The sequence below is a fragment of the Arachis duranensis genome, chromosome 3 (genome assembly GCF_000817695.3).
Source record: "Arachis duranensis cultivar V14167 chromosome 3, aradu.V14167.gnm2.J7QH, whole genome shotgun sequence".
In the NCBI taxonomy this organism is placed as follows: domain Eukaryota; kingdom Viridiplantae; phylum Streptophyta; class Magnoliopsida; order Fabales; family Fabaceae; genus Arachis; species Arachis duranensis.
The window spans coordinates 129,053,028-129,067,924 of NC_029774.3; the positions used below are offsets into that span (position 1 = coordinate 129,053,028).

General features: G+C 39.0%; 3 protein-coding genes and 1 long non-coding RNA gene across 19 annotated transcripts in view; all 4 read right to left on the reverse strand.

The window, feature by feature from the left end:
- Positions 1-636: 636 nt before the first annotated feature.
- LOC107481836 (uncharacterized) lies at positions 637-4,627 on the reverse strand. The gene is made up of 5 exons (XM_016102160.3): positions 2,900-4,627; positions 2,708-2,784; positions 2,421-2,532; positions 2,113-2,229; positions 637-1,269 (listed from the first exon to the last, which is right to left on the reverse strand). Exons 1-5 carry the CDS (start codon positions 4,301-4,303, stop codon positions 916-918), a joined length of 2,064 nt encoding a protein of 687 aa, XP_015957646.1. The 5' UTR covers positions 4,304-4,627; the 3' UTR covers positions 637-915.
- Positions 4,628-5,397: 770 nt separating this feature from the next.
- Positions 5,398-6,766, reverse strand: LOC107481598 (NDR1/HIN1-like protein 6). Its single transcript, XM_016101868.3, has one exon. It carries the CDS (start codon positions 6,695-6,697, stop codon positions 5,579-5,581), a length of 1,119 nt encoding a protein of 372 aa, XP_015957354.1. The 5' UTR covers positions 6,698-6,766; the 3' UTR covers positions 5,398-5,578.
- A 407-nt stretch (positions 6,767-7,173) lies between these two features.
- LOC107481835 (pentatricopeptide repeat-containing protein At1g13040, mitochondrial) lies at positions 7,174-13,095 on the reverse strand. Of its 16 annotated transcripts, none has more exons than XR_008007102.1 (6): positions 12,812-13,095; positions 12,638-12,725; positions 11,939-12,168; positions 9,458-11,847; positions 8,212-8,640; positions 7,246-8,095 (listed from the first exon to the last, which is right to left on the reverse strand). XR_008007102.1 is itself a non-coding variant. In XM_021139332.2 (4 exons), exon 4 carries the CDS (start codon positions 11,626-11,628, stop codon positions 10,051-10,053), a length of 1,578 nt encoding a protein of 525 aa, XP_020994991.1. In that variant the 5' UTR covers positions 11,629-11,847; positions 11,939-12,168; positions 12,638-12,725; positions 12,812-13,095; the 3' UTR covers positions 8,652-10,050. The 16 variants fall into 16 exon arrangements, 1 of the variants encoding a protein (XP_020994991.1); XR_008007101.1 differs by having other exon boundaries at positions 7,248-8,640; positions 9,458-9,505; positions 9,722-11,847; XR_008007106.1 differs by having other exon boundaries at positions 7,249-8,371; positions 8,585-8,640; positions 9,722-11,847.
- A 680-nt stretch (positions 13,096-13,775) lies between these two features.
- The window catches only part of LOC127745717 (uncharacterized), a 1,579-nt gene continuing 457 nt past the window's right edge, over positions 13,776-14,897 (reverse strand). The window contains exon 2 of the long non-coding RNA XR_008007111.1: positions 13,776-13,869. This is a non-coding gene — a long non-coding RNA (uncharacterized LOC127745717). The remainder of the gene's footprint in view (positions 13,870-14,897) is intronic.

Genomic DNA, 14,897 nt, shown 5'->3' on the forward strand with positions numbered 1-14,897 from the left:
TGTCGCTTTCTTCTTCCCACTTTTCGCTCACATTCAATTTGACCCGTATGGCATCTTAAGCTCTTGGAATTTGGATCTCCAGGACAATTAATAAAAAAATGATTGTTATAGTATCTAGAAATATTTGCCTAATTTATTAAAAAAATTAAAAATTAATATTTAATTTTAAAAATATAAAAATAAATAATTATTAAATATTTAAAATTAATTAAAAAATTAAGTTAGACAAAAGTTACATACTAAATTATAGGTATCATAAAAGGTGAATGGCATAATTGTGATAATAAATACCACATCTTTCACATATGTCGCCGCACAATTGAACCATGAGTGAAATATATTACATCAGAAAATCTCAAAGAATTCAAAACCTCGAACAACCTCGAACTCAAGTCTAATAAAGTCGAATATATACCTAATTACCTATAACCATCCCATCGCATAACTAGTACTTATATACTTGGTGTTAAATGGTAACTCAATTGACATTTGTACCCGGTGCAAGACACAAAAGCTTGACAGTGTTGTTGACCGTTAACTTTGCCCAATATCTTCCATTTGAAGGTTGGTAAACGACATATCCCGTACCAGTCAAAATGAGGGCATTGTCTTCCATCAAAAGTGGACACAATGGGGTAATGTATAATGTGTTTATTGGGCAAACAAGACTGCAAATCTTAGACTCTTCGGTTCGTGTAATGTAATGAAAATGTATGTGCAAATTACTCAAATGAAAGGATTGTACAGGACAACCAAGATGGTACTAAACACCACCGTTGCTGCATTGCGTGTGGGAACCTGTTGCTATAAGCTACGAATTTATGGCATAAACTTGAAGAAATCAACATAAATACACCAAAAAAAGAAAAAGATTGAAAGAAAAGAAAATAAATGAAGATCATAAAAAAGATCCAACTATAAGAGGGGTTCTGAAAGCTCCATTTCGTTAGAAGCCTCCTGTTGCGTTTCAGGCCGATGCTGAACTCCTACAAAGTCCATGCCAAGCCACTGCCATGGCCAGCATACATATCTAGGCCTGTTTTGACCCCTTGAATCTTCCCGGTTCTCAAACTCTTCGAGCTGATGAGTAAGCTCCTCCACTCTGTCCCTTAGTCTAGATGCCCTCAAGTCTGCCAACTTGAGAGATTTCTCAGCCGCATCTCTTGCAGCCATGGCAGCAGCTGCAGTCTCTTCTTTGAATTTTAGTTTCTTCTCTGACTCTAACATGGATTGCTTTGCTTCTTCAAGTTCCTGCTTCAGTGCTGACAACTAGAAATTTGAAACCAACAATTATGACTAGGAATACTAATAGTGGAATACATAGTAAACCAATTACTAAATGGGTCTATACTACAAGCCAAAGAAGAGGATCCTCTCAAATACCCCTGGCTGTACCTATAATTGTCTTCCTCTACGTCAACCCAGATTCCAGAGAACAAATAGGTGATCACATGCACTCATTCTTTTCCCACTTATCTTTTATTATTCTGTGTTAACTCTGAACCAGTACTATCAGAAGATTTGCAGCGTACTTGCTGGACTTTTTACTTATTTGGGTTGATCTTTACTTCGTTTTAAACCCAGTTTGAAAAGCATCATTATTGATCATTGATTTTTACTATAAAGCAATAGTTTTTTGCTTTTACAGTTGGTGTAACATTTATGTCTCGGTCTTTATACCAAAGGTAAAAGATCACTTCAGTTCCAAATAACTTGTATGAAAAATCAACTTTAACAGGGCAAGTTTGCAAATGCAGAACAAAACACAAATAATTTCATTAAACACTGATCATAGTAGGAGGTTTTGTATCGCAACTTAAAATAGCAACCTGCTATATTTACAGTAATAAATTTGTCCAGCATAAGTGTAATGATATTGAATGAATGCACAAAATATGATTCTAGATTGCAGAAATGGAATTCATGGAAACAAGGTATGACTATCAATCAGAATTCATTTTTAATCAACTGCGAATATTGAAATACTCACTTCACCATTTCACAACTGAAGGAAGAGATAGAGCGAGAACTGCTCTCAAAAGTGATTTTTCAACTATGTTCTATGAAACCCTCCACATATAGCAAACATGGAAACAAATATTGCTAACATACCTGTGCCACAAATTCTTGTTCAACACCTCTACCTGCAGCAGCTTCTTGCTCTGCTGCCACTTTCCACCTGTTAATTTCTTCTTCGGCAGCAGCAATGTCCATCATTAGCCCCTCAATCTACAACACACAAATTGACCAACTTGATACTTGGTTAAAACAAATACCAACAATCAAATATCCCTCCCTAATCATCCACTGTAGGGCCAAGACAAGTTCTACGTTCTACACCATATATATATCAGAATAAAACCAACCATTGTCATGGAAACTAGATAAAATTAAGCTTACAGTCACATATCTAAACTTACATTTTCATTAGCTACTCTCTCCTTCTCTTCAAGTTCCTCTATCCGGAGCATTCTATGGTCAAGCTCTTTAGCTTGAGCTTCTATGTGCTGCTTAAGTAAACTCAACTCTGCCCTTAATGCAGTTAAGAAAACACAAAAAATTAAAGATTAAGTCAGCGCAACTAGGAAACCAAATAAGCAAGTTTTTCAGTGAACAATGGGAATAAGGTTAAGATTTTCATTTATCAACCTCCAAATAGGAAACCTAGAAAATAACACCGGATTTGGTTCTGATTAATGTTAAGTACCTTAATTCGTCGACAGTGTGGTGGAGATTAATGATTTCAAGCTGAGATGACTTTACAACATGCTCCAATGCTCCAGCCTGTGCACAATGTAGGCATAAAGAACTCATTAACTCCAAGGAACCTTAAAAGCTGCAAACTGAGATGAAAACAATTTGTTTCACCAAGAATCAAGAAACAAAATGAACACTTCACCAGAGAGTATATTTCGTCCTCCTCTTTTTCAGTTAACTCTGTCTTGTCATTTGAAACTGCATCGTTTCCATCCCCAAGAACCTTACTGAATTTGAAATCTATCCCAGCCTCCCTCAATCCATTCTCTGCAGCCTTAAACAGCTCATTCTTTCTCGAAGATGGATCGGATTTCATCCTCTTTGACAAAGCACTCCTTAGTAAGGAGCCAATTTGATCCTTTTCCTTAACTAAACGAGTTACGGTCTCATCCAATCTCTTAATTTCACGATCCTTATCCTCAATCAAATCCTTTGCCTTTTGAACAACAATCCTAGTCAACTCAAATATAGACTCCATGCCAGCCAAAGAGGCACGTATATTCTCCTCAACATCAGTTTCTTGCGGCACAAACAACGACTCAGAAAGCTCCGAGCTATTCTGATCATCTAATATCCTAACAACATTACAAATTTGATTATGAATCTTTGAAACAAAGCTCAACTGATCAATCAACAATGGCCGCATTGACTCCATCCTCGCCTCCAATTTACTCAACTTATCCTCACACTCAACAAGAAACTCCTTCAACCGTGATGCTTCACCTTGTCCCTCCCTCAACTTCTCCTTCATCTCATGTTCCATCTCGCTCAACTTCCTATCCCTATCAGCCAAGTCCTTCTCCAAACCCTCAATTGAGGAACCTTGCTTTGCAACCTCATCCCTGAGTCCACTAATTGTTGCTTCAAGCTGAGAAACCTCAATGGCAATCTCGTAATTCCGCTGCTCCATCTGTTCCCTAGTCTCGTTCCTAGACTTCAAAGTCGCATCGTTCTGTTTCAAGAGCTCTTCAACGATCTCGTTGGATCTCTTGATCACACCATAAGCCACGGCTGCGAGGCCGGTGTACTTCTGCGACCGTGGAAGCCCATTAGGCCCGAAATTCTTGAAGCTGCTGACCTTGGCGGAAATCTTCTCCATGCCAGTCTCAAGCATGTGCCTTGAATTCCCAATCTCCGATCTTAGTGAATCCCTCTCCCTCGCAACCTCTTCCAACTGCTTTGCAACCTCGTCCTTTGCTTTCTTAGATTCTGCCAGTTCCAAGGAAACGGCGTCGTTCTTCCTCAGCGCCTCGTCGCGCTCGCGAACGGCGTCATCACGGTGCCTGGCGAACTCGTCGCGCTTCTTGATTGCCTCCTGCGCCAGCGCTTTCAGGCGGTTGAACGACACCTGAAGTTCGGACCTGGAGTTCTCAGCGGCGAGACGCGCCTGGCGCTCCCGATCAAGCTCGCCTAGAAGCTCCCGTAGTTTCTCGACGGAGACGTCTTCCGGAGACGGAGCTTTTGTTGCGATCGGACCAGGATCGCCGGCTTCGTCCTCGACGTCGCTGAGCACCGCGTCGGCATCCTCGTTGCCGGCGGCAGCCATTTAATTTAATAACATATAAGAATAACGATAAACCCTAGGAATTGAAGCGAAGACCAAAAACGTTGGAGAAATTATAGTCTGAAATTAAAATCTAATGGAGTAGTGTTTTAGGTTTAGAATTTTAGGTTGCTGATGAATAGACGATGATGCTGTTGTTATTGGTTGCGAATTGAAAGGACATGATCATGGTGTCGTGTAATTGGGAACCTGAAGATGACGAAGAAGAAGGAAACACCGCACCGCACACTACCAACCACTCCGTTCCAGGAATTGGGATTTGGGATACTCGATTTTCTTTCGTTTTCTTTTTTATTTTTAGGGTATATGATTATTTCATTCCTTTTATAATTCGAATAAGAAAAAAAAACTCGGGGGAAGGGAAAAGAAAGGATTGGGTGGTGTCCTATGCAAATGAGTGTGACAGAATTGAGGGGTAGGATGGTGCCACGTAGGCAATATTTTTGCGCAAGCGGCAAGCCTCTCTTTGAAAGGGCAGTTTCGTGAGTTACCACCGTAGGCGACAGCATAGGGGATAAAATTGGAGAGGAGAGGGAAGAATGGTAGGTAGGAAACTTCGTTATACAGACAACAGACAATCGAACAGTGGAGGGAGCAATTTTATTTTAAATTTTTAATAGTGGGGCTGTCTTCATTAAGTAAAGTATATTAAGTTACCCGCTTCTCTTGGTTTAAAAAAGTGATTAATCCTAAGTATACATTGTAATTAACCCATTCGAAAAGATTAGGAAGCTTCTCTGTTATATCAGAGCCTGGTTTCGATCCAGGGACCTGTGGGTTATGGGCCCACCACGCTTCCGCTGCGCCACTCTGATTGTTAATAATAATTGTTCAAATATTTTAATTATTCAGAAGCTACATGACACCATGATCAGCATCTATTTACTTGGTTGTTCTCTGTATGGTTACAAAAATATAAGCGCTAGCTACAAATATCGAGTTGAGTTTCAGTCTGTCGTGTTGTGGATTTCAGATTTATTACTATTGGGCAAGGCGTTCATGTAAAATTTAAAAGCCCTGCATCACAAAGAAATTTTGAACAAGGATACAAGTAATCCCTGATATGTGGACTGGAGAAGAAAAAGAATATGAATGGTTGAATACAAATTTGTAGCTCTTCACTTAGCAAAAAAGAAATAAATAAATAAGACGACAAAGGTTAACCCAATTAAGCTGCTATTTGAAGAAGAATATGGTGAAACTAAGTAGAACCAAAAACACCCCCCAATATAGAAGGACAAAAAAGAATATGGTGCTTCAGCGTTTAGTTCTGCATTTCTTTTTGAGCAAAACCCCATCTGGCGGGCGTGTGACCATGAGATTACAGAGGCCATAGAGGTTATATGAATACCTTAAGATGCTTCCCAGTTTAGACCTTGCTCTGAAAACACCCCTCACACTCAACAAAACTCCATTGTTTTCCATTTGCTTCACTATGCGCTGGCTCTCTCCCAGTGGCAGCTTAACTTGACTAGTTACCATGTGAATATATGCAAACCTTGACTGAGCCCTTGCAGCAGAGAAAGGTTCCACATATTGAGTTGCAATGAGGGTATTTCCGTAATATAGATAGATGCTCACTGTGCTGAAGTCTACATGAACCTTCTTGTTTGGATTTGTGAAGTTTGCAAGAATGGTGATATCAGCATTGAGCATATATCCAAAGTCCAGGTATGCAGCATTCAGGGTGACACCAGATATGTCGAAATGAGGGCTCTGGGGGCGAAAAACAAGGTACACTATTAGGACTATCAACCCTCCTATGATTATGATCAGCCAAAATATTACGCATAACACAGCACCACACCATGTTAGAGGGTTGGACTTTTTCGGCGGAGGCAACCATGGAGGGCGGTGGTGCCGCGGCCCATCATGTCTCTGCTTTTGCTTGGGGCTGTGAGGTTCACGAAGTTGCTGCCGAGGCTCAGGAGAGAGGCTAAGTGGGGGTAGCACTGGGGTGACAACGGGAGGCTTGGAAGATGATGGCTCACTAATTTTTACCTTTTGCTTGCTTGGTGGGTAAGCTAAACCTTCTTGCCGCTTCCTTCGTCCAGATTCTGGTGGTGGTGGTGGTTGTTGTTGTGGTTTGCTACGCTTGTCACGGGTCGGCGCTTTTGAGGTAGGTGGTGGTGGTGGTGGTCCTTGCGTCTGGGGCCGCAATGGATAGGGATGTTCTTGTGATCGCGGTTGCAATGGAAAATGAGGGTGGTAAGGGGGATCTTCTTGTTGCATAGGTGCTACTCCATGTGCCGGTTGTGGATATTGGCCATGGTGTTCTGAGGCTGGTACGAATAGAATAGGTGACTGCCGATGATCTTCGGGATGTCCTCGCGGTGGTGGTCTAGAAAAATGAGGATTGGTTTCTCGGCGAGACATGGTTGTTAACGGAAAATGAAGTGGGGAAATGAAGACAAACACAGTGACAAATACTATGTTATTGCTATTAAGCTAGTGTAAAGGAGGAAGGATTAAACCCAAAACAAAAATCAAAGTTATAAAGGAAATGAGAATGACTTCATCAGAACTTCAAGGATGATTCATGTAAAGGTAAGGAATCAAACATAAGCCAAGTATGTGGGACAGTGTGTTTTTCTCGCTTTTAAGTATTAAGCCGATTTGTGTTTTTCTAACATAAAGTGGCATGTCTATGTTGCATGCTAAAATTTTTGCCAGGCTCGTGAATGGCTTAGATTTATATGGAAAATCAGCACTGGCGAAGAAAAAACCTTGTGCAAGTTTACATGTGGGAAGGAATTTTGGAATAAAAGATTCCGCAATGATCACAAATGAGCCTCATAATTTCAGTTCAGAGATATATTAATTTAAAATTAAATGAGTGCCGAAAGGTCCTAATGAGGCAAGGCTTAAACAATCACGAGCACTTTTGAGTTTCTTTCTTCTATCACAATTTACAAGCCAACTACACTAATTGCAAAAGATACCTTCCCCCTACTATGGTCCAAAATACATGGACCACAAACACGAATGACAAACTCTACAACCTTATTAAGTTTAAAACACCCAATATACCCTACTACCCGAGGAATCAGCACAGTTTTTAAGAGGGAGCATTCATTAATGAAAACACAAATGGAAGCATTCATTCAAGGTGGAAAGTCACATACATAATAAAAGTGTCCATAATATACCGAATGTCTTCTTTAAAAAAGGACTGATATTGATTTCTCTATGTCACTCTACCTCTCTACATTATTGAAATATGTATGGGAACAACCACCTTCATTCAAATGATAAAGAAATAAATATGAATTCGTAAAAGGTAAGTGCCCACATACATATTTTTCCTTTTCTCTCTATCTCTTCACTCTTTTAATCTGTGTTAGAGTACCTCCCTTCGTAAAATACTGAATCGAACAGCTACCACTTTAATTTCCCGGTTCCATGAAAATTGCGGTAAATGCTTCAACAGTTGCAGGCATAAGTTATCTTCAAATTTCTGAACAGAAGACATTACTTCCAGAATTATGTAGTCAACAACAATGCCTTCTACTTCAACTATTCTTCCTCCATTCCCTCCAACCCCCAAACTACCACTCAAAATAGCTGTAAGAAATGTGAGGAACCAAACCCAGAAACTTGGAAGTTCACCCAGACTCACTAGCTGGACATTGATAACTACTAAGCATTCATGCAACAAGATTTGGTGAATAATATCAACAATTCTCAGTTCTCCAATCTTGTACCGAGTTGTCACAGGAGAAATCACATACAAATGACAGTTTGCAGCCGAGGATCTACATCTGTAAATTTGTTCTGCTTCACGCATTTTTGTTTCATACCCGCAAAGAGGAAAAGGAGACACCATAAGAAACCACCATTTTCAAACTTAGCTTTGACGAATAACCATTTATTTGCACCTTGATGCTTACCTAACTGAATGCAACTGCTTCAAGAAAGGAGTCCTTTTTTCCCCCAAAATAAGATTCTCTTGAATACATGGGTAAATAAAATAGTTCATCGAAAAGTGACATTTACCAAATGAAACAAAGATTTGGTGGTTACTGATCATTCTTCATTGCTTCGGAAGCCCTTCAGAAAGTATGCTCTTGTCAAATCATTCGCAAACAAATTTTTCCTTTATTGCCTTATTTTGTTTTGTACTTTCATATAGTCTTATTTTGTTTCATACTTTCATATAGGAGTTGCAGCAGGGACCAAAAAATGAAAAATACAAAAGAGTATCAAAGATCATTAGTAACTTTTCTAAGAAAAATAATATGCTGCAATTAAACAAAAACATACTTGGACAAGTGAAACCATTTGGGTGACGTTTCTTTTAAGAAGCCTGAAGTTCCATGCTGCAGATAGAGACAAAAACATCAAAGATTGCCCAAACTAATATTAGTATAGGTCATCCAAGTTTCAATTTAACATTATAATCTGGGAAAAAAAAGAAAAAGGTTCTTATATGCTAATTCAAAACTATGAATATGAGAAGTAATCAAGTAATAAAGTAGCACATAAATTGGGGCAACATTCACAGTTTTCCATAATCTAAATATCTAATAAACTTGAATACAAAACCTAACAAGGCTACTTAGTGGACCGGATTGTATGTTTACCATAGGAAAAGTCTAGGGAGCCAACAACTTTATTAAATTCTTGCCAGCATGTAACCAGCAAAGAAAAGTGAGTCATTGGATAAAATCTCACACCATTAAAATCATCATTGATGGCTATTTGATGGCTACAAATCACAAAAGTTGCTGACCCCCTAGCACTCCTCGGTTTCCATATTCTTCTGGTGAGTTATGTGAGTCTAGAAATATGCACAAATAATAAACTATCAATTTGGTACTATAAGTCCCAGGACGCTTGGGGTATAAAACTTTGAATTTATTGCTCAACAATTTGCATGGATAACAGGAAGAAAGGTAGCAAGGAACTCAGTGTAGGTAACAACATCATCAATGAATGTGTTTCTCTAATCAAACTTATGCTCTGCAATATATCACAGAAGGCAGTAAAAATAAGTTTTTATTAAAATGAGTGCTATATTGTTGTTCATATGTATAGAGCCATAAAACAACATAAAATGTTCATCATCAACTTTTCTGATATGCAAGGCTGAATATGACTCAAACTGAATTGAATAGCCAAAAGCCAAGGATTTACCCCAATAGTAAAGGAGCAAAGTAAAACTAACTCAAAGCCATCCTCTATCTGAAGGAAGACAACTAGGGGACGTAAGTATGTAGCTAGAGTGATTTCAATCAATTGGTACTGACACCAGTTTGTGGTAGATGAAACCAAGAACAGGTGCATAGCTCCCCATGTATAAAAATGGCCAAAGGGAAACTAACTACTTGCCCTATATCATATTGAGTATTGACAAACAATCCATCATGTAAATAGTCAGTTGGCAGTATGAAGCAAAACCTGCACACCAGCATTTCCATTTGTGGCAGAAAACCATTACTGAACCACGCTTGGTGGGTGGCCTTGGATCCTTTAATATAGACTGGCCAGTGAATCAGTAGTATGTTTCAGTGTCCAAAAGCATGAGCAGCAAGTAAACAGTCATGGTATGGGATTGCACTGTGAGCAACATAGAAAAGGGATAAACAGATTTGCAGGTGCCATAACATGCAGAAAGGGTACCACTTCAACATGTTGCCAAGCTTTCACATACAATTTTCCGAGCAAACGATTAGGCCAGTTTTCCATTAGAAAGGAACGTGTGATGATGGCGTTAACCAATGTCATGTTTATGTGGCATTACTCAATTGAAGGGCACTGATCAGGGTCTGAGAAACATGACTGTCGAGTGTAAAGCCCTTTTCCATCATCTGGTCCCAAACCTTACAGGCATCTGAAAGCTTGTTTTCCCTTATAAGCCCTCCAACTATCAACTTGAAAGTTACCGCATCAGGATGGAATTCTTTCGCTTGCATTTCATCATATAGATGCATAGCATCTGTAACTCGAGAAGCCTTGCAAAACCCATTTATGAGGGCATTGTAAGAGACAACATCTGGAGTTATACCATTCTCCACCATGTCACGGAAAATGCTATGAGCCATATCAATTTTTCCAGTCTTGCACATGTGATCCACTATTGTCGTATAGAATACTTGATCAGGAGCAATATCCATCTTGGTCATTTGATCAAGATGCTTCTTGGCCACAGTAGAACTACCTTCTCTCAGAAATGCTTTTATAATGATTGTGAAAGTCACTACATCGGGTTGAATCCCCTTCCTATACATTTCCTTAAACAAGTTATAAGCCCTCCCAGTCTGGTGTGCCTTACAAAACGCATCGATAATGGTATTGTAAGAAACAACATCACACAACCCTTTAACCTGCATCCTATTTACCATAATCCAATAAGCTCTTTCCATTTGGTTAGCCTTACAAAAAACCTTTAGCAGCTCATTATAACTATACAAATCTGGCTCCACACCACTCGTCTCCATTGACTGTACTAACCTAACTGCCTCATCCAACATAAGCTCATTACAACAATAATTCAACAAGGTATTATAAGTCACCAAGTCCGGCAGACACCCATTCTTGCTCATAAACGCCTTAATCGCGAGCGCCTTATCAATCTTCCCTGCCCTACAATACCCACCAATCAAAGCATTATAAACCAAACTATTAACCTCCACACCACCCTTGATCACCTCAACAACAAGCTCATAAGCCAAATCAACATGACCACCAGAACACAAACCAATCACAAGAGCACCACAAGCCTTAGCATCAGGTTTCAGCCCCTTATCAATCAAACCTCGCCAAAACCCCGCAGCCTCATTGAACCGGCGAGACTTGCACAGTGCATCAATGAGGATAGTGTAACTAACAATATCAGGCTCTCTTCCCTTGCGGGACAAGCAATGGAAAAGTTCCAGAGCATCGTCCAACCGATGATCGCGACACAAGAGGTCCAAGTAGATATTGAAGGCCCATATGTCAGGGATGCAACCGAGTGTGTCCATGTCACGGAGGAGCTTGTTGATGAGGGTGAAATTCCTGACACTGCAGAGGGCAGAAATGAAGCGGGAATAGGTGAATGGGGAGAGGGAGAAGCCCTGGGGGATGACGTGGTGGAAGTAGTAGTGCTCAGCAAGGTCGAAGCGGGACTGGCGGAGGAGGACACCGATGAAGCGGTTGTAGTCAAGGCTGAAGAGGCGGCAGTTTGATTGGGTCATTTCGTCGAACACCTTGATGGCATTGTCAATGAGACCTGCTTTCACGTAATGTGTTATCTGAGAGCGGTATAGGAGGCGCCTTGCCCCAACACTTTGATACATATCAGATGGTAACAGACCCAAATGCATAGCCAAATCTACTAAATATAAAACTATGTAGCGAGGAGGAGATGAAGGTGAGGTGTCAAACTGAGACAAATGGGCAGAAATATTGTAGCAAGAAAACAATGGGATATGAGATGTGCAATGTTGTGCAGTGATGTGCAATGGGATATCAACATGCAGGTAGTCAGTGTTTATGTTCCGCTTTGACACTTTTTTCTCTGCTGCACATTTGAAAAAGCGAACCTGCACATTAATAATAAATTAGCTGAACTACAGTCACCAGAAGTTTGAAATATTAAAATATTAGTCAATATTAAAATTCACAGAAAATTACCTTATATAAGTAGAGTCGACAGTTGGAACTCTCATTATTCTCTTCCAAATTTTCTCATTTCATATGTTTTGCTCTGCTAGGTTTTTTTTAGAGGAAAAGAAGATGGCAAAATTCTGGCTTCATTCAAAAGAGGGAAACGGGCAAGGTTGTGGCTTCATTCAAGGAGGACAAGGTTCTTGTCTCTTTTTGCTCCCTCTCTTTCCTTCATTCTTCTCTTTTAACCTATCTCTCTATATGCAGGAGCTATAGTTATATGCAGACCTAAGCAGAACTATCAAGTTCAATCACATATATAAGCCAGCCTTTAACTAAAGAACCCAACAATAAATAAATTAATAAATTATTTGGACCAAGGTAAATGAGCAAGGTTCTAGTTTCTTTTGGATCCATCTCTTGCCTTCATTCTTCTATTTTAGCATCTCAATTCAAACTTCTCATTTCTCAACATAATAATAATATATGCATACACAAGAGCTAAGCAGCGCCTATCTAGTCTAATCATATATGTAATACATGAAACCTTCATAGTTACAATAAACAAAATTAAAATGATTTCTATGACATTAAGGTAATGCATCTAGCCACTGTTTTTCTTTTGAACAATAACATAATGTAAATAACAAACCTAATATTAAATTTTATTATCAATCATCATCAAGACCAAAAAATTAAGGTACTAGTGAAAGAATACTTCAATACCTGGTTCTAACTAATGTAAACTTCTGATATAAGGTTGATACTCTACCCAATATAGTCCTGCCTTATCATTGCTAATTTCAAACGATTGCTGACCAAACAGAAGCTCTTATTAAGCAAATGTGATTTGAAATCAAGCTTAAAACCGAATCAAAATCAAAGAAGAGAGGGATTTACATGTTGGAAAAGACGACTAAGGCGCGGTGCCAAGTGAAGGAGAAGACGATGACAGTGGCACTGGGAAGAGGAGAAGAAGAAGGTGCTGCGGCGACGGGGAGCAGATGGTGACAGGTCAGCAACAAGGAGAGGAGAAGGCGAGAAACTAGCTGTAGCCGGCGAGAATGGTGAGCAGCGGGCAGGAGCCGGCGAGGATGAGAGGTGATGGGAGGGAAGGTCTGCTAGGATGAGAGGTGATGAGAGGTGAAGTAATTGAATAATTTTTAGGAACACTTTTTTAATGAAAAAATCAGAAACATATCAAACAACTTTAGGTTACAGTTATCACTTATCAGTATATTTATTAGGAAGAGTTTCTAAGTGTACTAAAAATAACCGTGTTTTATATTTTAACCGCTGATTTTAACTAATATATATTATATATATTTTTTGGGCTCCGCTACACATACAAGCAAATAACACAAACAATTCTTACAAGTTGGCCCAACTCAGGTTTAATCCACGCGCACTCCCTCCTTTTAAATGGAGCGTCAATTTCACGCGCGTCACTCGAACGATTACGCTTCGAAAAAACCGCTCGTTATGGCTCACTCTTCCTCTTCTCCTTCAAAGATAACACATCCTCAAGTTTCGAGCAACATTCCAAACTGAAGAGACATTTGAACTCGTCGCGAATAATAGCAGAAACCATCAACAAAATATTATTCAAGGTACGTTATTGTTTTACTCATCTTGTACATTTTCCACATTTCTGTTTCTGATTTCGAAATCGAAGAACTATGTTTTACTGTTCTTCTATGTTCTTCTAGATTTTATTGATCTTCTTGTTCTAAGAAATTGAACACATGGTGTAAATATATTTGATCCAATTATAAGTAAATTTTTTTTCCATAATTAAACTCTCTCTGGTGTATTCAAAATGTCTGATTTACAGGTACTATAATATGAAGTGGTGATCCAGATAGATTGGAACCCATATATGACGGTCTGCATAGAGATCTGCATAATACACCCAAACACAGACTATAAATACACCCGATAAAAAATTAAATTTACACCTCTGCTGCAGATTTTAACCCAACACTACCTGAAAGCCACTTGTTGTCCACAAGACCAAAATTAATTAAACTTTCTCTGGTGTATTCAAAATTTCTGATTTACAGGTACTATAATATGAAGTGGTGATCCAGATAGATTGGAACCCATATATGACGGTCTGCATAGAGATCTGCATAATACACCCAAACACAGACTATAAATACACCCGATAAAAAATTAAATTTACACCCCTACTGCATATTTTAACCCAACACTAACTGAAAGCCACTTGTTGTCCACAATATCAAAATTAATTAAACTCTCTCTGGTGTATTCAAAATGTCTGATTTACAGGTACTATAATATGAAGTGGTGATCAGATAGATTGAAACCCATATATGACGGTCTGCATAGAGATCTGCATAATACACCCAAACACAGACTATAAATACACCCGATAAAAAATTAAATTTACATCTCTGCTGCAGATTTTAACCCAACACTACCTGAAAGCCACTTGTTGTCCACAAGTCCAAAATTAATTAAACTCTCTCTAGTGTATTCAAAATGTCTGATTTACATGTACTATAATATGAAGTGGTGATCCAGATAGATTGGAACCCATATATGACGGTCTGCATAGAGATCTGCATAATACACCCAAACACAGACTATAAATACACCCGATAAAAAATTAAATTTACACTCTTGCTGCAGATTTTAACCCAACACTACCTGAAAGCTATTTGTTGTCCACAAGACCAAAATTGCTGAAAGCCACTTGTTGTCCACAAGATCAAAATTAATTAAACTCTCTCTAGTGTATTCAAAATGTCTGATTTACAGGTACTATAATATGAAGTGGAGATCCAGATAGATTGGAACCCATATATGACGGTTTGCGTAGAGATCTGCATAATATACCCAAACACAGACTATAAATACACCCGATAAAAAATTAAATTTACACCTCTGCTGCAGATTTTAACCTAACACTACCTGAAAGCCACTTATTGTCCACAAGACCAAAATTAATTAAACTCTCTCT